The sequence below is a fragment of the Radiomyces spectabilis genome (genome assembly GCF_025331425.1).
Source record: "Radiomyces spectabilis strain NRRL 2753 chromosome Unknown BYT42scaffold_9, whole genome shotgun sequence".
NCBI lineage: Eukaryota > Fungi > Mucoromycota > Mucoromycetes > Mucorales > Radiomycetaceae > Radiomyces > Radiomyces spectabilis.
This window is the reverse complement of record NW_026251934.1, coordinates 1,013,818-1,041,099: the sequence shown is the minus strand read 5'-3', so window position 1 is coordinate 1,041,099 and position 27,282 is coordinate 1,013,818. Positions and strand designations below refer to the sequence as shown.

At 43.1% G+C, this 27,282-nt stretch overlaps 11 protein-coding genes across 11 annotated transcripts; 6 read left to right on the top strand and 5 right to left on the bottom strand.

The window, feature by feature from the left end:
* Positions 1-86: 86 nt before the first annotated feature.
* On the top strand, positions 87-1,655 carry BYT42DRAFT_576589 (uncharacterized protein). The gene is made up of 3 exons (XM_051569077.1): positions 87-895; positions 962-1,205; positions 1,273-1,655. Exons 1-3 carry the CDS (start codon positions 185-187, stop codon positions 1,476-1,478), a joined length of 1,161 nt encoding a protein of 386 aa, XP_051421759.1. The 5' UTR covers positions 87-184; the 3' UTR covers positions 1,479-1,655.
* A 200-nt stretch (positions 1,656-1,855) lies between these two features.
* On the top strand, positions 1,856-3,641 carry BYT42DRAFT_576587 (uncharacterized protein). Its single transcript, XM_051569076.1, has one exon. It carries the CDS (start codon positions 2,015-2,017, stop codon positions 3,446-3,448), a length of 1,434 nt encoding a protein of 477 aa, XP_051421758.1. The 5' UTR covers positions 1,856-2,014; the 3' UTR covers positions 3,449-3,641.
* A 28-nt stretch (positions 3,642-3,669) lies between these two features.
* Positions 3,670-5,849, bottom strand: BYT42DRAFT_576586 (hemolysin-III related-domain-containing protein). The gene is made up of 5 exons (XM_051569075.1): positions 5,370-5,849; positions 5,009-5,138; positions 4,456-4,924; positions 4,269-4,369; positions 3,670-4,175 (listed from the first exon to the last, which is right to left on the bottom strand). The coding sequence occupies exons 1-5, from the start codon at positions 5,687-5,689 to the stop codon at positions 4,113-4,115; spliced, it is 1,083 nt and encodes a 360-aa protein (XP_051421757.1). The 5' UTR covers positions 5,690-5,849; the 3' UTR covers positions 3,670-4,112.
* A 4,104-nt stretch (positions 5,850-9,953) lies between these two features.
* Positions 9,954-10,322, bottom strand: BYT42DRAFT_500065 (RlpA-like double-psi beta-barrel-protein domain-containing protein-containing protein; the record flags this gene model as incomplete). Its single annotated transcript, XM_051564680.1, has 1 exon — positions 9,954-10,322. One exon carries the CDS (start codon positions 10,320-10,322, stop codon positions 9,954-9,956), a length of 369 nt encoding a protein of 122 aa, XP_051421756.1.
* Positions 10,323-11,986: 1,664 nt separating this feature from the next.
* Positions 11,987-13,878, bottom strand: BYT42DRAFT_615651 (uncharacterized protein; the record flags this gene model as incomplete). The annotated part of the gene is made up of 5 exons (XM_051571984.1): positions 11,987-12,249; positions 12,310-12,807; positions 12,873-13,389; positions 13,456-13,503; positions 13,567-13,878. 5 exons carry the CDS (start codon positions 13,876-13,878, stop codon positions 11,987-11,989), a joined length of 1,638 nt encoding a protein of 545 aa, XP_051421755.1.
* A 486-nt stretch (positions 13,879-14,364) lies between these two features.
* Positions 14,365-17,048, bottom strand: BYT42DRAFT_615650 (uncharacterized protein; the record flags this gene model as incomplete). Its single annotated transcript, XM_051571983.1, has 8 exons — positions 14,365-14,789; positions 14,879-15,126; positions 15,203-16,148; positions 16,225-16,362; positions 16,434-16,551; positions 16,619-16,723; positions 16,787-16,880; positions 17,011-17,048. 8 exons carry the CDS (start codon positions 17,046-17,048, stop codon positions 14,365-14,367), a joined length of 2,112 nt encoding a protein of 703 aa, XP_051421754.1.
* An 882-nt stretch (positions 17,049-17,930) lies between these two features.
* On the top strand, positions 17,931-19,855 carry BYT42DRAFT_406630 (fork head domain-containing protein). Its single transcript, XM_051563422.1, has 3 exons — positions 17,931-18,085; positions 18,174-18,897; positions 19,028-19,855. The coding sequence occupies exons 2-3, from the start codon at positions 18,184-18,186 to the stop codon at positions 19,736-19,738; spliced, it is 1,425 nt and encodes a 474-aa protein (XP_051421753.1). The 5' UTR covers positions 17,931-18,085; positions 18,174-18,183; the 3' UTR covers positions 19,739-19,855.
* Positions 19,856-19,895: 40 nt separating this feature from the next.
* On the top strand, positions 19,896-21,392 carry BYT42DRAFT_576563 (mitochondrial carrier domain-containing protein). The gene is made up of 4 exons (XM_051569074.1): positions 19,896-20,094; positions 20,175-20,593; positions 20,673-20,980; positions 21,035-21,392. Exons 1-4 carry the CDS (start codon positions 19,973-19,975, stop codon positions 21,173-21,175), a joined length of 990 nt encoding a protein of 329 aa, XP_051421752.1. The 5' UTR covers positions 19,896-19,972; the 3' UTR covers positions 21,176-21,392.
* A 1,257-nt stretch (positions 21,393-22,649) lies between these two features.
* Positions 22,650-23,613, top strand: BYT42DRAFT_406606 (uncharacterized protein). The gene is made up of 3 exons (XM_051563421.1): positions 22,650-22,843; positions 22,947-23,244; positions 23,315-23,613. Exons 1-3 carry the CDS (start codon positions 22,813-22,815, stop codon positions 23,517-23,519), a joined length of 534 nt encoding a protein of 177 aa, XP_051421751.1. The 5' UTR covers positions 22,650-22,812; the 3' UTR covers positions 23,520-23,613.
* A 99-nt stretch (positions 23,614-23,712) lies between these two features.
* Positions 23,713-24,503, bottom strand: BYT42DRAFT_576557 (40S ribosomal protein S16; the record flags this gene model as incomplete). Its single annotated transcript, XM_051569073.1, has 3 exons — positions 23,713-23,927; positions 24,031-24,208; positions 24,474-24,503. 3 exons carry the CDS (start codon positions 24,501-24,503, stop codon positions 23,713-23,715), a joined length of 423 nt encoding a protein of 140 aa, XP_051421750.1.
* Positions 24,504-24,605: 102 nt separating this feature from the next.
* Positions 24,606-25,575, top strand: BYT42DRAFT_406474 (ribosomal protein L18e/L15P). The gene is made up of 4 exons (XM_051563420.1): positions 24,606-24,826; positions 24,944-25,007; positions 25,113-25,463; positions 25,538-25,575. Exons 1-4 carry the CDS (start codon positions 24,824-24,826, stop codon positions 25,555-25,557), a joined length of 438 nt encoding a protein of 145 aa, XP_051421749.1. The 5' UTR covers positions 24,606-24,823; the 3' UTR covers positions 25,558-25,575.
* Positions 25,576-27,282: the final 1,707 nt, after the last annotated feature.

Here is a 27,282-nt window from a genome sequence, read left to right as displayed (position 1 = left end):
TGACAAATTCAACATTCCCCTTTTGAAAACCTTTATAAAAAGAGCTGTAAGTGATCATTATATTTCCGAGTCCCTTGACGTAGTACGTGAGAAAGAATATTGAATCCATCCACCAATTTTCTTCATCTTCATTAAACACCACACACATACACAAAACCAAATCAACGCACGAAAACAAGAGATTATGCGTACTCTTTTGACTATTACTGCTGCAGTCATGCTATTTGCCCAATTGGGCCATGCTGCAAATATTGAATCAAAATCTTTGAACGAAACCTTTGTTACTTTCCGATGGAACGGCAACGGTACCATGGCTCAGGAAACCTTTGATCTCAACTTGGACCAACCGGCCCGTCTTCAGGTCATCGATTTCAAGAATCGTGGTGATATGTTCCAGCTGTACGATAACAGCACATTGATCGGTGAGACTTCCAATGTCGAATTAGTCGCCGATGACCAAACCTATGCTGCCACTCCCGAAGAAGCGCTCAAGGACCGTCGTTTCAGCCGTGGCTCTTTCCACCTAGAGAAGGGTGCCCACAAGATCAGCATCCGAGCCAAGGGTCCCTATGAAGCCGGTACCGCCGCAATCCGCCTTGTCCAACCCCGCTCCGATCAACGTCTCTTGGCCAAACACGGCAAGGGCAAAGGCCACAAGGGCTGGGACCACGGTGACGACAAGAAGTGGGGTGATAAGAAAGGCAAAGGCGGCTGGAAGCACAAGGGTTGGGATGATGATGATGATGATGACGACTGGCACAAGGGCGGTGACTGGGGCAACAAATGGGACAAGGGCAACAAGTGGGACAAGGACAACAAATGGGACAAGGACAACAAATGGGACAAGGACAACGACTGGCACAAGGGTGGTGACTGGGGCAACAAATGGGACAAGGACAACGATTGGGACAAGGGCAACGACTGGCACAAGGGCGGTGACTGGGGCAACAAGTGGGACAAGGACAACGACTGGAACAAGGGTGGCGACTGGGGCAACAAATGGGATAAGGGCAACGACTGGCACAAGGGTGGCAACGGCTGGAACAAGGGCGGCAAAGACTGGCACAAAGGCAACGACTGGAACAAGGGCAACGAATGGAACAACAAAGGTGGTAATTGGCACAATAAGTGGACTGATGACGATGGTATCGATCACTCTCACACCGTCACCATCACCAAGACACACTGGGTCCACGAAAACCCACGTAAGTAACACTTTTTGTTATCACAGTTGAAAAAGACGAGGGTTCTAATCATGCATTTTTCATGCAGAAACGGTTGCTCAACGTATTTCCTTGCCGGGGCCTATTATCCCAGTAACCACCGTATATCCTCACAAGTGGGGAAACAAGGGATGGAATCACGGTAATAAGGAATGGGATCACGGTGACAATGCAGGTGGTGCCGTTTTTGTCATTGGTGAGGATGGTAACGAATTTGACCACGGTGGAAAGTCTTGGAACCACAAAAAGGATTAAATAGAAAGAGTCCTCCCATTATTTTTGTCATCTAAAGTGTCTGTTTTTTTTTTTTTCTCTTCTTCTTCAAACTACCATAGACATCCTCTTTATATTGCTTTCTCACTCACACTCACACACTCACACACACCTCTCCTTTTTTTTTGTTTTATCCTAATTGTATTGCAAAAGAAAAAAGACATTCTAGAAAAAAAAATGTTTATAAACAATGCTTTTGTTAGTCTCATGAGAAAGGTTTTACTGGTTGTCATGGCAAATTTAAAGATCATCGGTATTTTCTTTTCTGAGTTTGGGCATCACATGAATCTCCCATTTGGAGATAAAAAGCTTCATTCGATTATCACCTGCACAAAGATAGCCCATTTTAGGAACAAGTGCAAAAGGATAATTGAAAAATCTTCTTTTGGTTTTTCTCTTTTATTTCTTTTTTTCTCCCTCTTCTCTTTTTTTACTTCTTTCTGTTTTTGTCCTTTTTTTTTCCTTTTGGTACATTGTAAGGCAAACCGTTTTGCATGAATCATTATTTTTTTGAGTGAATGCTACGACCCGCCAAATTATTTGTCCCTTTGCACCAGCTCCGTCAATATGTTCAGCATCGGTTGACGGAGTTGGTGAATCCTACCGTACTTGGTCTTCCCGTCAAGCCAACGAATGTCAAACCGCAGCACACCAATCCAGTCTACTGGGTCATCGAAGGAGAGCCGCAGAGGCTTCTTCACACAATTCAGCATCGATTCCCAATGACCAAACTGTTTTCCATGCCAACCATGCGTCCAGCTTACACACTTCGTTTTGCCAAACCCTGTTCCCCGCACTTGCGCCCGTTTTTATTTGGCGGTCCTGTTCACTCGGGGTTTCCGCGTTCCCCACCACTGGGATTCGGACGAGTGCCCCTCTTTGGACGTCAATTCTCTACCGCCAAAACATCGTACACCAACGTGTTTCAGGGCGGTGGCAATAACTCGGTGTTTTCTCACATCCAGACACGCATTTTTTCACCTACCGGAATAAAGTTAAGCCAGCCGCCCACGTCGTCGTCGTCGTCGTCGTCATCATCCTCGTCGTCCGCTTCCTCTCTCACCACTGCTGACGCCGAACCATGTGACCCAGAGACCCGCTTCTTACCGTCACACCCATCTTACTTTACTGCTGCGCACTCGATTCCTCGTTACAAAGCAGTATTTTCGCAGAAAACAAAAGGCATGTACGAACTGGTCATCCCCAAGTGTGACGATCATCCTGGCCTTGTTCGTCGTGCTTCCCTGGTTGCCGATCGCCCTCTGATGCAAGCAAAACCCTTTTGTCCCGCGACGAATGAATCTTCGACTTTTGCGACTGACACTCGTGCATCGAATCTTATCAGGTCGGATGTGACGTGCGATGAATGGATTTACATTGCCATACCATTTGACCTGGCAACGTTTGGAGACCATCAATTGATGCAACAAGTGGTTCATTTGAACGATAATATCATTGAATCGATTGCACGAATGGCGAGACAGTATCAGAGTCGGTTTATCGAAATTTTGACTCTGTTGGGCGTGCTTCGCCGCCACGGAGATTTTAAAGTCGCCATGGAAGGGAAGGAACTACGGATCTATTTGCCCCCGATTTTATTCGCGTCTGACATGCCGAGTCTTGCCCAAGCCGAACAATGGTTATCTCAAAAGGGAATTTGTCTCCATCATTTTCATTGCGAGCTCAAAAGCACCGCATCGTCCTCATCGTTATCATTGCACAACACCGCCACCAAGAATGATGTATCAGCGTCCGATTCTTCCCCTTTTTCTTCATCTTCTTCTACCACTCGTTCCAATTTGATGAAATCTAAAGTGTCTTTGGGTTGTTCTATGGAATTGGCGTCTTCAGATATGTTAGGTCCCGAGTATTTCAAAGGCATCCAGTTGTTTTTGGACCAAATTGATGATCTGATTGAAACCAGTGGCGCGTTTGGCCAAACCCGTTCATAAAAAAAAAACTTCGAACCAAATCCCCTTTTTTCTGAAGCGAAAAAACAGGTCCCCAAGGACCAAATCATTCAATTACTTTCATTTCCCTCCCCCACTTTTATAATACATATATATTTTGTTATCCGTTTTATTAGTTTTGACATGAAACCTGACAGACTTGAATGGAAATAAAAACAAGCTACTGTTTTTCTTACCATATGAGGCAATGGATTGATGATGTTGAGCTTTGCTTTTTTATTTCTTTTTTAGGGCCGTTGTATTGATGAAAAACATTTTTTTAGCTTCATTTTTCTACAGCAGAATAAAATATCAGAAAGGGGATATTAACGGAAACAAGTTTCTGGGGTATGTAACTAAAAGTATGACAAGTTAAGGAAATAAAAAAAGAATAGATAAAAATGAATGAAGGAAACAGTGAATGAAGGATAATGTGAAAGAATCATGTCAAAAAGAAATAAATAAAAAACATCGCATTGGACCCCATGAGCCTGCTCTCTGGCGGTCACTTGTTCGGGCACTCCCTTGATTTTTTTTCTTTATCTTTCTGCTTTTTCTGCATTTGACGCCCCGGTCCCAAGTGTGAGAGATATGAAGGTTTAGGGGGATGAAGAAAAGCAGAAAGATAAGGTGGATGATCTTGATCTTTTTTTTTTCTGTCTTAATTTTACAAGCGACAACCGTACGACAATCGCTGTGAATAAAAGTTGAGAGACGCCAGATAGTGAAACTAGGGCAGTCAAGCAACAGTGAGTCCGCAAGCACAATATAAACGAAGCTTTGTTCTTGAATTCCGTTGCACGATTCATCGTTAAACACTTACATAAATACCTAGGCATACAAAGACGTGCCAAATAGCATGACTGGTCAGACCTGCAAAATCAAACTTGCCTGGAAATAATCGCTCAGGGAATCGATTGACATCTAAACAATCATGACCAAGAAAGTCGATGAGTCAACCACGTATATGGATTTCTTTGATTACCGTGGTGACCAAGGTTTTTACTTACAGATGATGACGCCGAAAAGATACATCATGACGCTGACTCCAGCGAGTTCGAAAAACTCCATGGTAGAGGCCAGTCCGTTGAGACGAATAAGATGCATCACAGGGACGATACTGGAAAATGCAATGAGTAAGAACACAGCCACTCGTAAGGGCCGGTATTGCTTGGTATCCCAACATTTGAAAAAGGGCGAAATAATGCCCACACTACCGACGACCGTGGTGAAAATCATGTAGCGGAATTGTGGGGTGGGACGACAATAGAAACCGTAGTACTCGGTAACCAGAATGGAGGCGGTAATTAGGATGGCAATACCAATATAATCCAGGGTCGCAGTGAACGCTTTCACTGTGAAATGCGAATGACAGATAAAGGTGTGGTAGATGGACGAACAAAACAGACACTTGAGCGCCGCCACACAAAAGGCCATGAACACCATGCGGTCATTGAACGAAGCTTCTGGAAAATGCCGCTGTGGCGAGAAACAACAAGATACCCATGAGTACGATGGAGTATATTACTTGCTTTTTTTAGAATGCGATTCTGTGTTACTTACATTGAATCCATACGCGCTAAGTCCGGCCATAAAGATGAAGCCCAACAAATGGCTCCAGATGTTCATCGTTTCATTGTGCAACATAAAAATGCTTCGAAGACAATCCCGGCTGTTCTGGTAAAAGCGATATCTGCAAAAAGAAAAGAACAATGGACAACTTTGGGTTAGATTGTACTTTGTTCGAATGGGTTACGCTTTTTTAAAGTTTCACACTCCGTGCCTCCGGGCTTTTTGTTTCTTTCAGGGGAAAAAAAATTTCGAAAGATAATATGTCTACGGAAAAGAAACAAAGAGCAAAGGCAAACTGACATGCAATAGATTGAAAAAGAAAAAAGAAAAAGAGAAATGGCCATCGACTTACCCAGACAAGACGTATTCATTCTCCTGCCATTCACTCGGCAATTCATGGAATTGTAACAACCGTTGAGCGCCAACCATGGCAGCTTTGGCGGCATCCCATTTTTCATGGACTTGATCGTCCATGTAGCGAAGGAACCCGGTTTTATCGGCATGCTCAATCATTTTAATTTTCGATGCCAGTTGAGCCGCGAGATGATGATGGGAAGTAATGGAATGGGATCGTTTTCGGTACCGAAGTTTGGTCGAGATCGGCGATTGATACGATTGTGAATGGCGTCGGTAGTGAAGGCTATTGCCCATATCCAAGTCGACAGGTTCCATGGCGAACAAAAAAAGAGAAAATCAAAATGCGAACAGATAACACACAAGAGAATAAATCACAAGCAATCGCTAGGCTATATTGATCAAGCTAAATAGCTCAAAGTTACTTGTTTTCTTTCTGGTGAGAAAAAAAAGGAAGAAAAAGAGCGAAAGAAACGTTATCCAGCCAAGCAAAAGTAGGAAACGATATAGATCTGAAAATCTCAGCTTTTTTTTTCCTTTGCCACGGGGTACAGATTTTGATCGCACGTTCCATTAAACCACCACAGTTCCCCCCCCCCCCCTTCTCCCTTGTCCTCCCCACTCCCCCAATCTTCCGTGTTCCCTTTTGTGTTCCTTGTTTTCCTCTGCTCCCCCCCCCCCCAACGTCGTCCCTTCCCCGTGGCCTATCAGCGGCGGTTTACCCATCGGACATGGACGCAGACCCTCTGAGAGTGGAGATGATTTTCTAAAGCCACTTTTTCATGTTACGTCATTTTTTCCACCCCGCTTCCATCCCCAAATTTCTGGATACTTTGCAACAATTTTCTATATCGCATAAATAAGATTTCAAGTGGCGAGTCATTTTTTTTTTATTTTCTGTGGCAGCCAACAGCCTTTTATATCTTCATTGTTTGCTTCATGAAAAAGAAAGAACGACCTATCATATAACCCGGGAGAGGACATGAAAAACAAAATACAGTAATGGTAATGTATACCATCATTTGCTGGTCTATCATGTCATTGTCCTTTTTTTGGGGGAAATCAATGACGAACACGCTGCGTTTACACATTGTTTATTTTGAGGAACGATTGCAGTTTATTTTGGCAAGACCAAAAATTTTTTGATTGATAATTCCCGGAAATTAGGCATAAATTTTTCTCACGTGAGGTTGGCTTTTTTCCATCTATCGATAGACTCATCATAAGCTGGTTGTTCAACAATGCACCAAAACCAGTGACGAAAAAGCTGTATGCATCCTGGATGTCTCGAACTGGACTCAGTGAGGATCATTTGTCTTGTGGGACGAAAGCATTAGCAAGGACAGACGGTGATCTTAAGGAAGCCTAATTTTACGCTCAAACGGCAGTATCACTAAAAGTACATGGCGCTTTTGCGGTCTTCAAGTGGCGAGGACAAGATGACTTGAACATTCACCATCGACAAGGTTAGGTAATACCATACTGAGATCAAAAAACGAACGATTTGGAATAAAGCAAAGATACGACGATTGGGTGCCCACCCGTACCATCCAGTCACTTGTGCAACGTGGGCTTTATTTTCTTAAAAAAAAAAAATCTTGTACATGTCCCACCACCAATGCAACCTTTTCATTTGGAGGGACTTTTTATTTGAACCCCTGTTGTCATTTCATGCATTTTGTGGGTGGTTAAAGTTCAATAGGCCAAGGGTATCCACCTGGAAAATCTCAAAGCTAATGCAAAAGCAGGACGATATTGCCAAGGTTTTCAAAATAAGAGAGGCAGATAGGCGGAGCTGAGGAGAAATGGTATTTTCGTAATGGGTATTACGAAAGTCAATCTCTCTCTCCAGTATACCTAAACCCAAACCGATGCAAATGATGCTCGATAGAGAAATGCAACTATTACGATAACAAAAATTTTTCCGTTTAAGTGATGCTTGCACTATGCGCGCTAAAAAAAAATCACAAGTCACTTGAGCTCAACTCTTGATGTTACTTCCTCCAAGGCGACAATGTATTGGTGTTTTAAACAACGATCTGACGCAGGGACGTAGGAAGGCACAATTTCATAGGACCATTATGTCTGTGACTGGCTGGACATCCATCTCTGTAATGAGATAGCTGAGAAAATCTATCTAACGCAAAAAAGCATTGATCTGAGATCGTTTTGCTGTTACAAATGGAAAAACGCGGGATCTGATGTAAACGACGGTTTCTGTCAATCAACAAACCATCGCTAAAAAAGACGGATTGAGATATCATGCCAAGGATGAGGCCTCCAGTGAGTACCGTTGTACAGATGACGTTCGCCTCCATCCACTAATGGTCACCTTCGTTGACTAAATCACGGCAAGCCACGTTTATAGCAAATCGATGGAAACGTTGTATCACAGTGTATAAGCTGCCCCCCATCGATCTTTTTTTTTTTGAGCTACAATCCACCGTTGCAAAATTCTTGGAACACTATTGTGTGCAAGTTTATCACCTCGGTTGTATGACGTGCCCGATAAAGTACATGTGTCAGTACGCTTTATGTTCCACACAACAACTACCTTGCCTTGTAGAATATCGCCTATTTGGTCAAGATCACAGCATTCAAAATTCAAGCAACAAGAGCAGCGTATTAAAAAAAACCGTAATACGTGACGCTCTCTCCAATTAAAACCTTCAATTGCTGTTGCGATGGTACCATAACATCGAGTGAAACCATTCACATAAGTTTTAAACCCACATTATGGGTTCAAGCAAAAACTTCAACCATTCGAAGCGTTACAAAAAGGGCACTTGGAAACAGCTGTGGTACAGCTTCCGGTTTAACCGTTGCGAACATGGGCGTGAGATTACGTCTTTCCATCACAGGTATATATCACCCATTCACTTGTTTCTTAATCAGACACAGTGCTACATGTGGTTCCCCTGTCCCTAGAACAGTAGAAAGTTGCACTCAAGGATCTCCGTTTCACCAGATGCAAGACATTGTACATAACAACAGCAAAACATGAACGGTAGCGTCACTCGTTATGACCGCAACCCGAACACTCATGATAGCATGATCCATGGATTCGGAATTTATCTATCGATCTGGGAACACGCAAATCAGAAGTAATAGTCCAGTTACATCAATAGCCACTTGCAAGATGTGTTGTTCCCAGTGAAGCTCTCTGGAAAAACATGATCGGACGTCTTACTCGCTGAGGGATCAAATTTCGGCCCTATCTATCTCAATCGCTGGAAGCTTCATAAAGAGGGCGAGGTGACGTTGCTCAGTTATCAGTATTTCCTCATAATGAAATGTTCAAGCATATGTGTAAGCATGTTTTTAGCATAATCATGACAACAGGTCCCTTTAGTTTGCAACGGCAATAAGATGTCCCTAAGCCTAAACTGATCACTGGTTAACATCTTTTTTTTTTTCAATTTCACTCGGTTATGTCGTCGCTTGGTTATTTGTGATAAAACTTTGGTGATAATAAGTTTGAAACAGCTGGTTCCATGGGTCTAGCAAAGCGTTCATTTGCCGATGCTGGCGGCACGCATGATCATACGTGGGGGTTTTCAGTGGTCTAGTCGTTATCTTTCTGAAATACTCTCCTTGTCAGCAATACCATTTGAATTTCCGAAATTTGAAAGATCAAGCGCATACTTTATAACAGCCTATGGTTCATGCGAGTTGGAGGTCTTCACAGAAAAAATCTAAATAATCAGTATGTGGTTTCCCTTGGCAGTATGAGGCGGATTTTCATACATGCTTCGTGTATGCAGATGGGCGTAGGTGATTACATGATTATTGTTTATGACACAACAAGATTGTCGACGCGCTGAACTTTAAGAAAACAATAACTCTGTTAACTTCCAGCTTTGGTAAACATATCAATTAAAATTTTTTTTATTATATCCCTGCAGTGGCAAAAAAAGGGACCCCTGGCGGAAACAGTCTACTTCCACTCCATTTTATACTTTGCCTTTTCTTGCCACTCCCCGAAAACAGTAAACTAGAAACGGTCATTATTTCACACGACAGCGTTGAACACCCGTGAATGGCCCTTCAAGCAGGTGAATATTGTCGTCATTTCCGACAACTTTGGTGTGTATTGAGATCCATGGCCGGGTGTGTTCGTGAAAATATAATGGTACTAAACCCAAATAGGATAAACCAGCTTTATTCAAATGACTGGGTCAAGCCCGACCATTGCTTGGGAGCCTGATTGACTACCCTGTTTGGAAAATCGAGACAGGACTAAACAGAGCCAAAAAAAAATTTTTTTTGATTAAATGAAATCATCATTGGGAATCATGAAAGGAATTGGATAAGAAGGAACCAGCCAAAATATTTCTTTACTAATGTTGTGTTTTTTGGGATTGCATCGTCAAAAATAAATCGATACCAACTGTTGGCTCACTTCATATGGCAATGGATGAAGAAGCTTTTAAATTAAGGAGCCAAAGAAAAAAAAAGGGGAAGGGAGAATGAAAGAAAAAATGAACAACACATCCAGGGGCTTTTTCATCTATGTATGTTACAATGCGATGGGATGGTGGGAAAGAAAAGAGGAAATGAAAAATTCAGTATCGATGGTGATCTAGTCAAATTGCCAACTGATGTCCAGGACGCCATCGTTCAAGTCACCAAGTTTCTTGAAAGCGGCCGGGCTAAAGTCGATATCATGTTTATCGCACTCGGGACATGTGTCAACGACGGTGACGGTGACCGAGCCATGTTTGGTGGAAGCCTTGATCTTTTTGCCGCAGTAATCATTTTCGTCCATTAATTGCCCACTGAGCGCCGCTACCATTTGACTGTCTTTGTTCTTTTTGCCACACGACCCCATGCCTACATTGTAGAAAGTGCCTTGACCTTGGTGATCGCCACGTTTATTCAGGACCGGGGCCGCCTGAACGGAGAATAAAGTGGCAATGCAGATCAGTACAACCAGAAAAGAAGAATGCATATTGTGATTTTTTGTAACAACGGCCAGCGTATGCAAAGAATGAAGGAAGGATATAGAAACAAAAAAAAAAGAGAAATAATGCCAATATTAAACGTCTGGTAGATTTCTGATGCTTTTATATTCCCCCCATCATTAGAACTAGGCCTATTAGTCTAGAAAGCGTCGGGCCATGAATCACGGAGATCGGTGGCCCTCGTCACCCACCCTCATGCAGTCGACGGGGACCTCTTGACCAGGATGGGACACTTCTTTACCATTCAACGTATGTAAAACGCCTTTTTATATCACATTCTTTTTCAATGTATGAACAATAAGAATTGGCGCAAGGCCGAACGATGAACGCTTTAGAGAAAACCGAACCCGGTGAAGGATGAATGCATTGGACATTAGAGGTGCCGTCATCGGGGTAATAAAACTTTTTTTGTATCACCCAATTTTTTTTTTTTTTTTTTGTGGATCAGTTTAAAGATGTGCAATGCGAACGAATCTTGTCGTGCTGTTGTGGTGGTCTGGGCCAACCGCCTTGCAGGGTAAGAAAAAAGTCAATGCTGATAGGGTGAGCAAAAATTAAAATGGACTGATGAGAAATAGTATTAACCAATCATCTGTAATCCTTTCCGTGGAAAGAAAGAAAGAAGCGTCCCATTGTTCTTGAGATAGTTATACGTCCACCACCTCAGGGTGCACGGTCAATGGATGCGCAGGAATAGCAGAGTGTTTCTGAAAAATTATCATTTGCAGCACTCTCCTTTTATCGTGAACTCGACTGTCGTTTGTCATGAATTCAAAAACTTGAACTGTGGCGTAAAAGACGGCTGTTGATCGTATCTGTCATCAGATATTGTTAGTACATTTTCCTTTCATGGTTACGATGTCTGAGCTGAATTAATTTCCGTCGCATGGGTGACTCGACAGGAACGGACAAAGCCGATTCAATCTCCACGCTTCGCCATAGGACAACGCCTTGCGTGTTTCTCATGGCTCGGATCCATACCGAATTATTTCCGCCTTGTCATTGCTTGAAAGAAAAACAAATAGCACATGCCAAGCGTGTCGGTACGCGCCATGGCTATTTATGTCTATCCAATGAACATGGTCTATTTCATTTTGTTGATGTTGACATTGGTGCTTGAACACCTACAAATTCATTTAACATCTTAGGCTATGTCTAAAGCCGTTTGCCACATGTTATGCTCAAACATTTTGTTTGAGTGCTGGGACGACCACTTGGTATATCGAGCGAATGATGACCAGATGCCGGAGGCAAGGCCACAGTCTCGAAGAGGATGGACACTTGGAAACAAGGCCCGAGTTTACGGCAAGACACTCAATCGTATTTTCTTTCGTTTCACAAGCTGAGCTGAAAGAGTGTTTGATGCTTTGATGAGATGGATCGGGTTTGGACAGCCTCACTCATGCTTTTCTTGAGAGACCGTGAATTTGAGCATCACTGATGAACCCAAACCCGACCTTTTTCGTGTCATACCGATTACAGACAAGGTAACCACATATTTAAAGGTTGTATACGTTCTCCTTTGAATCAATGCAAATTGCAGGAGAAATCCTGTCAATGTATTTATGGTCATTAAAATAAATCCAACGTTTTAAACGTGATGTATTAATGTATTCGTTCATGCTGTTCTGGGAAGGACATGTTTCGGATTTCAGGAATCTCTTATTATACGCTGCAATGCGGTATCCACACGTTCAAGTGGGTCGGTATCGAAAATTTCATCGGTATGTTTAGGCTTGAAAGGGGCTATTTGGCGATTTGATTTCTTAGGCATTAGTGGATTGTCGTCCGCCACATAAGACCGGCTCATGTGACGTAAAATAAAAGTCAATTCCGGCGAGCGTTTGTCATGATCTGACAGGCACGCAGACTGAACCACATCCCCTAGTTGCCGCGTTGGCAGAAATAGCTTCTCTTTGACTTGATCAACGTCAGTAACAACGCCCGTGCGATAGATGGTTTGCTTGGTCCTACCTCTGCCATCGTTATTGGAAATCAATAGAGTCAGACGGTATTTTGCTGCACTGTCATCGGCGTCATCCAACTTGTCGCATAAATGAAATTTTTCCATGGCTATCCGTGTTAATTCGCCTATAGATAGCTTGGGCGAGGCCATGACCATTTTTTCAACCTGTTCTTCATGGAATGCTGGCGACACACGTTTATAAAAACCAAGTCTTTTCCTTTGCGGGGGCCTGCGGCCGTGACTATCTCCGCCTCGGGGTTCGGGGAACATCGCATACTGATAAATAAGCTTGATACAGAGTTGACCATTGTTTTCTCGTTTAATCCGTTTATTCAGGTAGAAACGCACCGCCGTATTTTCACAGCCATCAGTGGTACGGTTTGTCATATGCTGCTTTGTGTCGACCAGTTCCTGGGGCAGGGCAGTAGGAACAGGAGTAGAGGAAGAACATGTCAGCGAGCGATACATCATCAGCGGTTTATCCTGGGGCACAAGTATAACTGCATCTAAAAAAGAACGACTATGAGATTTGCGTTTCTACATTAGTGTGACAAGCCATAAATTAATTAACCTTGATCATTCACTGTCATGCTGATGTAATATTCTACCCCTCCGTCTGCTGCTATCGAATCTTGCTTGTCCAGCGGTGGCAATCGAAAACGCTGCATGGCTTGCTTGACAAGTTCTTCAGCGTTGGTCGTTTCATCCACAAGCAGGCAATGATAGGTAGCATGGATGGGAATATTGCCCGAAAATATTCGCATGACAACGGGTCCGGCCTTCTTATTGTCACCTTGCGATACAGCCGCCACGGTATCGATGACCGGATAGGGGATGGGCGATCTTTTTCGCAGACGAAATCGAGACGGGGGTGGCGTACCACAGGGTCGAATGGAGGACGATGGCTGACAAAATTGCCAAGGCTCGCTACTCGGAACATCTTCTTCCCACTCTTCGTATGCCAATTTTTCTTCCCCGAGATCATCCATTGTAATCACTGGTAGTTGGCAGCGCCGAAACGATGACAGAGTCACCTTCTTAGTCTTCTTGTTCGTTGTCTTTGTAGCAGTGGTTGGCATCCTAGTCAGCTACATGGCAAAAAAAAGGCGGCGTTAAACGACTCGTACGAAAAAGTTTCATCACCGCATTTTTACCTGGACATTGCGATGTTTGTTCAATTGCGCAAGTCGTTCGCCCGGAGTCTGTTCTTCAATGTTTTAATGAGATAACATCACAAGGGTTGGATAACGGCAGATCACACCAACCTCAATATTCTCACTGGGAAGATAGCCTACTTCCAATGTATGCAGTACACGGACAAGCCACCAATAAGCATGTTGATCGTTGAGGATGAGTAACGGTTCGCCTCGATTCACCGACACTTGTCCGGGACCTGCAGCATGAAACGTATGGAGAGCATACACCATGGTCCCGTCAAGACCGTTTGTCGAAGCATCGTTGGGAAGATATTTTTTCATGGCATCCATATTGCTTTGTACGGTATTCAAATATTGCCTCTGAACCGATAAAGTTCGTTGACAAGGTGATTTTTCCCACTGATCAAGACTTCGGGACATTGAATTCACACTCCAGTCTGGATGAATCATTAAAAATAATGATAATTATAAAGTTTCAAATGAGGAGCAAAGAAAAAAAAATAACGGCAAAGAAGAAATCAAATAAAAATACAGGCTGGCAATAATATAATAATAAAAGGACCAATTTTAAAGCTTCCGAGTCCAAGTAATAACGATGGTGAGTTTCTTGTTGTTGTTGAGATCGTTTCCTTTCTTTTTTCTTTTTTTTAGCAAATAAAAAAAATATGTCCAATGCACAGGGTGTCCTATTTAAGGAATGAAAAGAGCTGATAAAAGATCCAATAGAAATGATCAAGGATAATAAGAAGGATACAGGATCGTAAGTTTGTCAATGATAAAGAAAAGCAAAGGAAGAAACATATAAAAAAAGCGAACAAGCAATAAAATATATAGAATGCAATAATACAGATAAGCCAGGATGTGGAAAGACTTCGGGAGGTTGCTTGATAACACAAAGCAGCTGTTTTATGCAACTCGAAAGCTGGAAAACATGGATCGGATGTAAGGTCGTAGCTTCGGTTTCTGCTCTGCAATGACCGTTAATTCACGTTCATACGGCATGAAATAAATATGGCTTTGCGGATCTTTGGATAATAAGCGCAGTAAATGAGCTGCCACGAGTGCAATTCCCTGCACATCCGAGGTATCGACATTGTCAATGCTGGAAACGGAAGCGGATCGCGATGTATGTGGGTATGCGTCCAGATGCGAATGGAAATGCGACGCAATCGCATCCTTGTCTTCGAACGAGTTGTCGCAATCGGTCCACATGCATCCAAAAGCCTCGTTATTGGATGATTCGATGTGGTCCTGAAGGACGTGCCGCTGAAGCAAAATTTCATCGTGGAAAGTTTGCGAACAATTTGTCCATTGGCACAGGATCTCCGAACCTTATGCACACCAAGGAAAAAATAAAAATATACAAATGATCAGCTGCAATGCATTGCAAAAAGAATCAACTTGTTTCCCCTAGCCTTACCATCTTGCAATATATTCATTTTGATCTTGATGCCTCGCACAGACGCCCCTTCCAATACAGGCCCAGCTGCATTATATGGCGGAGTATGCGCTGACGATGAAGCTCGCGGAAAGGCAATCTTGAGCACGGTATAAAAATCTTTCATTTTCAATGCCTTTTCATGCCCAAACCGCATTTCATATAACAAGTACATATCATCCAGTGACAGTACGCTGTAGGGATTGGCCGATTCAAATTTATCCTTCAACCTAGATCAGAAAGGATCGCATTCGTGAATGTTTGCTCTTCTTTTTTTTTGCCAACCGTTGCCTCCTCCTGGCTTACCATCCTAAACATCGATAGGGTTCATCTAATTGCTGATAAGCACCTAGGTGGGAAAGACAAGGATCGGTGCCGTGGGCATGAATGGGCGAAACGGAACCGGTGCTAGGTGAGAGTTGAGGCGGGCTGGGTGCAAATTCTTGGTTATCTTTAAGAATGAGGGGTTGAAAGAATTTGGATTTGGCCATGAGAAAGGCCACCAGAATAGCAATATCGGCACCGGCGTTCATGGTGAGCAGTTGGAGGCGAAAAGTGTCGGAGATCTTGGTGTACTGATAAAGGTACTCCAGGGCGGCGCCAATCATTTCTTCGTCGTTGACGACCAGCAGCTGCGCAATGCGTGGAGCTACATGGGTTGAGCCGGAAATCAAATATGGCTGATTCTCTTGATTGCACGCCAAAAGTGTCAACACACGAACGGCGCCCAACAACGTGTGGCGTTCATTGGCAAATACCAGGCTGGCCATGCATCCAATATACGCATCAAAAGGGCCGAGTTCGATGTACCTCGCAATGTTTTCAAGCACGTCGATACAATGATTATAATGAGAAGAGGAGGAGAGGACGAGACATTTGATGAGGATCTGTTTCAGACGAGCATCGTGGGCGAGGATGCGGGCATTGATATCGATAAACGAAAAGTTACGCAAGATATGTAGGACTTTCAAGATCCGCTCTAAATCCGTCGAATTTTCATCATGATCTCCGTTTTGCCATGCATTCAGGGAGGGTGTCTGGGGTGGGCCAGTATAGCCACGTTTTTGTAGGGATGGTTCGATGATATTCAGCAAGGTCATGAGCAAGGTAGGTTCGCGATCCAAGCACAGCTGTTCGGGGCATTCAAAGGAAATGGTGACAATTTCGTTGATCGCGCATTCCACCTGTTCCGAGATGGACGACTGTAATCCTTGCAATAGACGTTGTTTTGCATCTTGATTAAACTGTTGAGCTGTGTGGCACATGATTTTTTTTTTCATCAGGATGAGCCATCGATTTCTCCAACAAATATATCATTTATGACAAACCTGTTAAGCATGCACGATCCTGAATCGAATGATCGTGAGCGGAGGGAGGGATTTGATGATGACGTTCAGAAATTGAGCATGTACTGGAAGCTTCAATCACAGGCATCTGTTTAAATGATTCTGATTTGGAAGATTTGGCTAAAAAAAAAAGACAACGAAATGTTAAAAAAAAATGAGATCATCAGCACCAAATAATCAACAACACGTACGACTACGTTTCTTGTATGATTTCCCTGCAAGTGTGGATGCTTTGTGTGCCTCTGGACCACGTAACTCATCCGGGACAATCCATTCTTTGCCCCAAACTTTTTCTTCTTCCCAGCCCAACTGCAACCAACCATGAATCAGTGAGTTAAAAAAAATTAGATGTCAAGCTATGAGCAGATCAACCTACCAAATTTCGAATATAGAGTCCTTTGAGGATATAAGCGCTATTGGTACAAGTGGCAGGAAATCGAAATATATCGCCTACTTGCTTCCAGCTACGACTTTTCGTGACCTACGAGATCGGTGGACCAATAAGGCATTTGCGTTTTTCTCTTGATGGATCTCAGCGAGGTACCTGATCGAATCCGCCTGCGTCCATGACGGTTTTATAGAGTAGCAAAAGATCGAGCTTTTTGCCACCTAGAATAGGTTCCGATTGAAGTCGTGTTCTAAATGAACGTGATTGTGAGGTACACCCGTTGCACGAATAGGCATGAGAGAGCGGGTTAAAGAATGAATAGAAATATTTACCCTTTTTGTATGTGAAAGTCCCGAAGTTGATTGATAAAAGAAACATACTCTTCCGTACGAACGATATCATCGGCTGCTTTCGACATTAGAAGTGTAATGTCGTGATGGGATCGGATTTGTCGGGATATTGGGTTTTCAAGTGTGGTGGACAATGGTCCAAGCTTTTCGATCAGAACCCGAAATCGTCACAACTCACGTGCCCTCCAGAGAGAAAGTACACAGCGAAAACGGCGCAGTGACAAGATCCAGCCAATGACGTGGCTGATGAACGTTTTTTCCTTTTTTGATGAAATAGAGCATTTTGGGTTTTCTTTTTGATCGGCCCAAAGATCTTGTTTGGGGATCCCTTGTTTTTGTTTTTCTCCTCTTCCGTAATCGCGCTGAATTGCCTTTTTTCTTCACCACGATCTTTCAGATCGATCTTCATCCATATTTTCGGAAAAATCGATGGTCCTTTATTTTTTTTTTCTGCTCTATTACAGTTACGCCACTCCAAATACCAAAAGGTAAAAAGAAGCTAAAATCACAAAGAAAAACAAGGAGACCGGTGTATACCATGTTCATGCAAGGGACGAGTTATCGAGATACGATAAATCCCTTTGGACGCCATTCCATAATTTGCTTGGCCGATATCTTCAATGTCTGGCACACAAACGTGTGGATGCATATTTGTGTGTGTATATGTATGGGATCCGCGTGCAATGAAATGCCAGTACTACTGTACTACAGCTTTTTGTTCAGATGATATGAATCTAATACCATGGTCTTGATGAACCTGCCATTTTTATTGCAAGTTCTATAGTATGATCTTTTTACCTTGACCACTGCCAAAGGTTTAACAGAACAAAAAGAAAAAGAACCTTCTACATGTATCAGCCAAGGGTGAAAAGACCTGCATGGAGGGAGTGGTGCGCGAGGAGAAGGAACAAACAAAGAAATCATGATCGATGTTTGTGTCGAGGAAATTAGACTCCATGACCACCTCAGCAATTTTATAATATGAGAGTCGTCTCCAACCAAAGTTTTTAACCTTTTTCTGGAGTGCCCTTGGAATTTGGAACTCCTCCCGATCGTTTTCTATTGAGATTTTCGATGATGGAGCCACGATTCAACGACATATTTGGTAAGTAAACTGATCGTCATAGTGTTATGGAGTTAAAGCGACAAAAAAAAAGTTTACTTCTTGCATAATGACGTTGCACAAAAACTAGTGTAAATAGGATGGAGGGCAAATCGAAAAACAAAGAGAAACGAAAAGGCCAAGGCGGTACTGTTGAGACTTTCCAGCCATTGATCCTTTTTTTTAACTCAAGGGTGGTTTCAATTCTGGGTTTATTTTTTTCTCAGCTTTTCTCTCTCTTCACTCTCTCTCACCCACTCATTTTCATCTGCATTCTTCTTCTCTCTTTTGTCTTTTTTTATTATTTTGAACACACAATCTTACAATTCTTGTTAGAATTATTCGTACTCCTCAATTCTTCATATTTTTTGGTTCTTCTTCCGTCATTGCTTTTTCTTATTTATTTTTTTTTTGCGCCGCAGTTATTCCTCTCGTTGAATTCCCCTGCAACCCCACACATGAATCAGTTAGCTTCACTCACAGGCCCGGGTGATGCTGAACGCAAAGAACAAGCATTACCTCCCATTCCCGTCGTCTTGCGTCATCCTCATTTGATCGGTAGTGTCAAACAATTTCGTGCAGAAGCGCAGCAACAGCAACTACGACAACACATTGTCTCGGAATCCTTCGTTCCTGTAGCACCTGGACTCATTAAACCTCCTCGAAGACGACGGCGACCACCATTTTCATATTCGTCCTTGATTGCACAAGCCATTTTGGAATCCGAGAACAAACGAATGACACTCAGAGAGATATATGCGTGGATCACCCAAAAATATCCTGCTTTATACAATGCTGACGATACAGGCTGGCAGGTAAAAAATACCCACCTTTTTCCTCTTTTATTTTTTTTGTTGGCCCAACGGAGAAAAAAGAAAAGGCCCCCCCCCTTCTGCTATCATGATCGTGTTGTTAACTCATGGATGAACGGTTTTTATTCATTAGAATACTATCCGGCATAACCTCTCTTTGAATCGTTGTTTTATAAAGTTGCCAAAGTCGGATACCAATGGTCCCACCCACAAAGGCAAAGGAGGTTATTGGGCTATCGATCCTCAGTATGTCAGCAAATTTAAGAATGGAGCTGCTGCCAAACGAGGGCATTCCCTAAGCCGCCAAAAAGACCAGCCAAACTCCAATTTTGTTCCTGATACCAGCGCCAATATCCCTTTCCATCAAAATCATGCCATATTGAATCCGACTTGCACTTCCCCTGCTGCCATATCATCCACTTCATCTTCGTCGTCGTCTTCTTCATCATCACCTACCGCTTTTCGGGAAAACTTCTCTTTACCTCCTTCGGCCACTTCCACGCATGATACCTATTCTCCCTTCCGCTTTTCTCATCCAACAAAACAATCTTCGTCTCCTCTTTCTAGGGAATCGCCAGCTTCAACGCCATCGAGGGTACCATCTAGTAGGCCTTGGAATTTCTATGACGCAAGTACCTTCTCCGACGTCTCTTCTTCTTCCTCCCCATATTTCACCGCCGCCGGCGATACGTCGACTTCAGCCACATCGTCTTCATCCTCCGCTGCATCATCTTTCATGTTCTCCAAGCCATCCACTCATCATCCTATTCCATCCTCCACGGATGACACTACCAAAACTAGAGCTACTTCACCTATAATGCACATCCATAATCTATTAAATTGAACCATGTCTCTTTTGTTTTGTTTCACTTCTGTTGGAACGGTTGCCTATTTTATTGTGTCGGGTTTCCAAATATTGCATGTCCTCGAAAAAAAACGATCATGTGCCTCTGATTTTTTCCCTGCCGCTTGAAAGGAAAGGAAAACCATGTGTCATCATTATTCGCTTTTGCCGATATTGATTTGAAAGCTTGATTACGTTTAACTGGCTGGGATTTTTTTATTTCCTTTTTTCTCCATGTCTGAAAATAAACAAACTGTGATTCCTTTTGAAGAGTACAAGCTCCCTCCTGTAGCCCATGCCGTCTCGGGGGCGGTAGGATCCACCATTGCGAACCTCTTCATTTACCCTTTGGATATGTAAGTTGGGACGGGAAAAAAAAATTCGCGACGTCGTTGCTCCGATATTGGTCATATTCAACTTTTTCGTTTTGATACAGAGCAACCACTCGTCTGCAACTGGAAACCTCCAAGACGCAGTCCGTCAAGCAGCACCACAAGGGATTATTATCAACCTTGTGTTCGATTTATCAAAAGGAAGGCGGGATCAAAGGGTTGTACGCTGGTCTAGGTGCGGATACATTGGCCACGGTGTTGTCAAGCTTCATATACTTTTATTGTTATTCCATGTTACGAAATGTGCAAGAAAAGATGAATAGTTCTTTGGGAAAAGCAGCACAATTGAACGTCGCGCAAGAGTTATTCTTGGGCGCCGAAGCGGCCCTGATCTCACGCTTGTTCACTACGCCAGTGTCGAATATTAGCACTCGGTTACAAACCACGGCCAACAAACGCTTGGGTTTCATGGATATGGTCAAAGACATCTTCAAGGAGAAGGGTATATCGGGATTTTGGACAGGTAAGCCGGTCTGGACAATGCATGATGTCATGTCGTATCATATTCAATTGGGCGTCCTTTTCTTCTTTTTACCCGGCAGGCTATCGTGCTTCCATGGTTCTGGTCGTCAATCCTTCCATTACCTATTTTGCATTTGAAAAACTGAGAAGCTTTTACCTTCGCATGTATAAACGATCCAGTCTTTCGTCGTTGGAAGTATTTTTATTTTCCGCTTTGGCGAAAACCGTGGCTACCATGGTGACCTATCCTTTCATTCTCCTACGCACAACGATGGTGGCCAATACTTCGAAATCAGATAAGAAACATGACTCGTCTTCCCCCTCAAAGAGCATGTTCAGTATCATGAAGCAGGTGGTGCGAACCGATGGCCTAAGCGGGCTCTACAGGGTAAGTGTAACATATGGATACCCAAGAATGGCATATTCACTGTTGGTACTACAGGGCATGCAAGCACAGATCATCAAAGGATTCTTCAATCAAGGAATCATGTACATGATCAAAGACTATGTGGGTGCTTATCTTGCCATTATTTTCTACGCATCCTACAAATTGCGTATGAACCGTCGTCTCGCTTCGGCTTGAGCAATGTAACATAGGAAGGGACATTGTTTTTTGTATATAGTGGTTTTTCTTCTCGAATATATTTAATAACTTGTACAGCATCCTCTATTTAGTCGCGTGTGGGTTTGCTGGATATCGCGTTATCTGTCACACATTGTCATGATGCCGTTTTTCGTGCGCCATACGTAGCAAATGATTTCAGATGGACCCGAGTTCAATCATGGGGAAAAGGCTTCAGCCGTCTCGCTTATAGGGGTGTAGGCGGTGAGACTTGGCCATATATGAGATATGATCAACGCGAAAGTTAAATGTGTTATAGAGAAATTTAATGTAGCAAATTTCTAAGTTTAAAGGCTTGGCAACTCCACAAATTCATCCTGGATCGACAGATGTTCAGTGACTCTGATTACACATACACGCACAAAGGAAAAAAATAACACAGTTTCTCTTGTGAGAAGAGGAATCACAAAGCCAGGCATTCAAGTGTCAAGCAGGATGGTTTGAGTAACTGCAAGGGAGATGGAATAGATGTGAGCGCTTGTTTTTTTTTTTTTTTTTTTTTTTTCATGTGATGGGTCCAAAGAAAGAGTGGATTGATGCATGACAGCCGCGGGTTTGGCGTGTTATTGTCTTTAGCCAAGCGAAGATTGTAACGAAAAAATGGTATTGTAGACAAGGATATGAGGATGGTTTTCTTTTAAGCTAATGCGCTTCTGGAAACATTGAAAGATACATAAACCTTTCTTCATCTATTTGCATCCGGTCAGAATGGTCCAGTTGATATTAAAGTCCGCTTATGACTCCAAAGAAGTCGGGCCTGTCGACTTATCAAAGTCCAGTGGTTCGCGTATCTCAAAGTATAAGACGAACTATCGAGAGAATATGGAGAAGCTGACTGTTATTTGTGTCCACTTCCTAATCCGACCCGGTGCTGGGATTGAGCCGAGTTGAATTATTTGGTAACGGGAGGTTAGTAGGTCAATTCATTCTTTGGCCCTTTCAACTCTCGTGATCGTGACTTTGGAAGTCTTCCAATGCGACATTTGTAATTGGAAATTGCGGTATGAAATTTTGGGAATTTTTGAACCCTTTTTGCTTTTTTTCCTGCTGTTTCATAACTGAACTGTTGCCTGTTGTCAAAGAACCATTATTTTTTTTTCCAGAATGTCGCATTCGGCTGTGTCACCAAGTCCAAGCGCTGAAGCGTCGTTACCGACCGTAAAACAAGAAGCATCTACCACAGCACGACGATACGTGCAATGGAGATTGGACGACGTCGGACTTCTTTTGTCTGACCTGGAGACGCCAGGTCATTATGAGAGATGGAAAAGAAACAAATCCGGTTACAGTAAATATGTAGCAACTGAAGTATTTCGCGACAAGGTATATCACGAAGCCATCAAGTTCAAAGTGCGTTGGTTGGAATCGCGATTTCACCGGTGGCATAGCCGCCTGACCGAACCTGACGTGGAAGGCAACGAACGTATACTACGAGTGGTGCGAGGTATGTATGACGCGAGGATACGGGAAATGTAATCCAAAGCTGGAGGTGGACTATGGCGAAAGAGGGAACGCGCTCCAAGCAAAGGCTTGTTCTTTTTATGCACCTTGTCAATGTCACGCTGCATTGTTCCCGAAAAAAAAATTGCATACAATGAATGCAAAAAGGGAAGAAAGAAAGACAGGATAAGGGAAGAGGCATGAGATAATTGGGACCATTGAAGAGTGAATAACGACGCCAGTATGACGCGTATTTTTAATGAGCCATTTTTTTTTCTTTCAAACAATGTAGATGAAATGCAGAAAGAGTTTCCATATTATGACCGATGTAAGGATATCTTTCTTCCAAACAGAACCACCACCCCGACGATATTACCACCACCAGCCCCTCGCCTTTTTGGCAACACCGAGACCGCCGTTTCTGGTCCAGAATCAAGCACACCTCATCCATCCACATCTTACGAAACAGACATACCCACTATGGATCACCGCGATACTGTATCACCTGAACCGAGTTCTTCATCTCTACTGCCTTCGTTACCCAATCCTTCAACGACGACCGTCAACACTTTCAAGAAACGCAGAATAAGGTAAAATTATTCTTGTATCCTTTGAAGTAGGGAGCGACCATTAGCCTAACGTGATGGGGGTTTGTTCTAGTCAGGGAAATGGAAACTCGAGTATGCCGGTTGAAGAAACAAAACTACGTGTACTGGAAATGGAACTGGAAGTGAAAAAGATGGAGCATGAAGAAAGAATGCAAGAGATGAAGTTGGAACAACTGCGCTTGGAGATTGAAATGCAGAAACTGAAGCAAGCACGTCAGACAACGACCGATTTCAACGTAACAAAACCTCACACTTAGAAAATCAAGCGATTTAAAAAAGAACCCAAACCCTTCACACAATCAGTTTTCCCTTTTTTTTTATCGGTTTAGCAATGTATTAAAGCACCATTGAGATACAAAAAGAAAAGAAAAAAAATGACAACATGCTGTTTCTTCTTTTGGTCTCGGCCATAGTAATACGTTGCTGCAAAAAATTGTTGAAGGAATGCTTTTAACGGTACGACTTTTGGTAACGGGCACGGGCACCGGGACCAGCAAACTTCTTGGGTTCGCAACGACGGGGATCGGCGACAAGGAGGGTACGGTCGTACTGAACAAGGATTTCCTTGATTTCCTTCTTGGCAGCTTCGTCAACAAACTTTTGGTAAAAGGCAACAACAGCCTTGGCAAGAGCTTGACGGATAGCGTAAACCTGAGAAGTGTGACCTGAAAAAAAAAGAAACATTCCATTTTTTAATTCACACCATGCTTCGCTGAATTCTCATTTTCTCCCCCTTCATGGTGTCTGTCACCATTCACAAAAACGTACCACCACCCTGGACACGAAGACGAATATCAATGTTGGCGAAACGTTCTTCACCGAGGAGAAGGACGACTTCATAGACCTTGAACTTCAAGATCTCGGGTTCGAGGAGCTCAAGAGGGGAGCCATTGACGCGGATAAGACCACGGCCCTTCTTGCAGTGAGCAACAGCGGTGGCGGTTTTCTGGAAGCAAGGAAAAGAAAAGCAAACATTAGTCTCTCCATGCTTTTCAACCTGTATTTCTCCAAGCCGTTCACGTCCAAATTCCATGTTGAAAGAACCTCATTCTGTTGGCCGAATTCTCCTCTTGCCATGATGCCCATGAGGTCTATTTTTGCGTGGCTTTTTCCCCCAATGTCCATTTCTTCTAATGCTGTTCCCCATCCACCCGAACAACGCTGATCCAATCTAGTGTTTTTTTGTAATGTGAATCGATCCACAAACGCACCTTGCGACCGAAAGTTTGAACGGCTTCCATGACGGTTCTACGAAAAAGATGAGATTGGTATGATGCAGGGAGGATGGATGGGTGGATGTGGATGCTAAATCTATACCTTTTGTGAGAGAGAGAGCGACTATGGTGGGCAGGCGGCTAATCCCTCTTTGACACCGACAGCGCCCCCGAAATTGACGAGCCACAGACTTTGGGTCCGAGTACTGTGCGGTAATTTGTCGCATTAGTCCGCTCCGGATCAGTCCAATCTTGCTGGCTGTGTTTGGAATTTTTTTCAATTCATCCTACCCTGATGGTCAGCCAAGTTGGAAGTTCCCTTCTCTATCCCTAACAGGTTTTAAGCCATGGTGAGTTTTTGAAAGAGAACAGCATCCATCCATCCATTATCGTTCATCTATGTATCGATGATACTGATTATCTATTTTATCATTTTTCGTGCTTCCTTGTCGTCAACGTATTCGTAGCCTACCAGACTTCATCACAACAGAAAGAAGCGTGGACACGTTTCCGCTGGTCACGGTCGTGTTGGTAGGCACCTTTTTCCCATTTACCATCCTAGAAAAAAAAAACCGACGAAATCAATTCGCCATTGACGCTCATGTCACTGATAATCTGTTTTTTGATGATTTTTAGGTAAGCACAGAAAGCATCCTGGTGGTCGCGGTCTTGCTGGTGGTCAGCACCATCACCGTATCAACATGGATAAGTACCATCCCGGTTACTTCGGTAAGGTCGGTATGCGTCACTTCCACTTGAAGAAGAACCAGACCTGGCGCCCCGTTATCAACCTCGACCAGATCTGGTCTTTGGCTGGTGAAGGTGTTCGTGAAAAGTACAAGAACACCGAAAAGGTTCCTGTCATCGATGCTCTCCAGAACGGTTACGGCAAGGTTTTGGCCAAGGGTTCCGTTAGCCAACCCGTCATTGTCCGCACCCGCTACGTCTCTCGCCGTGCTGAAGAAAAGATCAAGGCTGCTGGTGGTGGTATGTATATTTATTTTAATTCGTTTGTTTTCCATGTTCGTATGACTTACACACTTCGACCTTTTTCTTTATAGTTGTCGAGCTCATTGCCTAAATTACACACCTCTCATCCCTTGTTCACAAATAAAATCATACAGAATCGACACTCGTCGTGCATTTTGCAGGCTTAAAAAAAGGATATCGTGGATGTGGATCGATTGTAACAACCATGATTGATGAACGTTGAAATCTGACGTCGCACAAACAGCGCTGGATGTCCACGAAAAGTCAATCTAATTTTGGAAAACATACGTTTAAATGCTTGGTTGGATGATAGTTTTGCACAGCAAGTGCATACTCTCTGAATATCGGCATACATTTCTGCTGAGTGCACAGCAGCAGCAAAGAGACAATATCGTTTCAACAACATTGCCGATGCTGCTGTCAAAATGATACACTGCTCGCTGAGTGTTAAAAATTCACTGCATGGTAATGCAACATGCGCAACAGAAACAAGTAATATTTTTTGAGGATTCCAGTCCACCGTACGTAGACATTACTCTGTAGTTGGAGAAGAAACTCATTCTGTCATCAATCGATGGACCGCCTATTAAGAATATCTCAGGCAGGTGCCCTAAATAGTGGCAATTTGCTGGTGGTTCCGCATGTTCTGTGAACAGCAAGATAAGAACCCACAACCATAGTGTATAAACTGCCCATTTATGCTCAGTATCTCATCTATAGAAACGTTCGGGACAAGAGGTAATAAACTAAGAAGGTTCACTGATTCACAGCGGCAAAATAGCTTCATGCTAAACCACCTTTCTTAAACTTCCGTTTCTGTTTTTCTGGCATCTGTGCAACTCCCAGGCAACCAGCATTATACTCGTTGTGCAGGGCCATTTTCGAAGGACCGTGTATATTAGTTTTGACTGTATAGGCGTCCTTTTGTTTGAATACGGTTATGGTAAGTCTTAGAATCAGAAGAACAGTGGCCCAAGAAGCAGGCCGATCATCCCCTCCTCTCCCCCCTCAACCAAGAAGCAGAAGCTGGAATGACAAACTGCGATGACTACCTAGCATCGAAAAATGGACTTGATCATAGGTAGAGACATGGAGAGAAAATGATCCATTGTGTTTCTACAAGTCAATTATTGCAATTGCATCACTTGACAAGCTTAATTCAAGACAACAAATAAAGAATTAATTGCTCAATTGTCATATTTACAAGCTTTCATTGGAGGAAAATTAGGAGCCGAATATGGTAGAGTGTGGACTGGCACAAGGTTTGATTTCTTTGGTCAAATTGGTGAGAACATGAAAAACATCTAATTAAAGATATGCCAAGCCCCCTAGAATCGGATTAATAATTCATTGTGCCTACTCGAAAAACCATTCATTGGTCTTTGGATACCATAGTTGATCGCGATTTATTGTGAGATAATTTGATCCTGCCAAGTCGGATTCTGAGCTGGCGTATTTCGATGATGATACGAGAGACAATTGGATCTGAGTAAAGCATACCTGTTATCCATTATCTACCAGGATACGGGCCGACGTTTAAACGACAGTAATAAAGTATCCTCATTCTTTTTAGGAAATCCAAAAAAAAGAATAATGGGGCCACTGCGGCCCTATCAAGGTAAAAACAAGTTCGAGAGTAATGTATGCAGGGGGTTACAACTGGTTTTTATGCCACTGTTGGCTGGATCGTGGAGGCGCTTGGACAGCACCTGCAGCATGAGTATCTCGATCAAAATATCTTTTCTGCTTGCAATCCAACTTTAATTTACAAATCCGTGCTGAAACTGCATCCTTCAATTACAGTATTACAATCTTT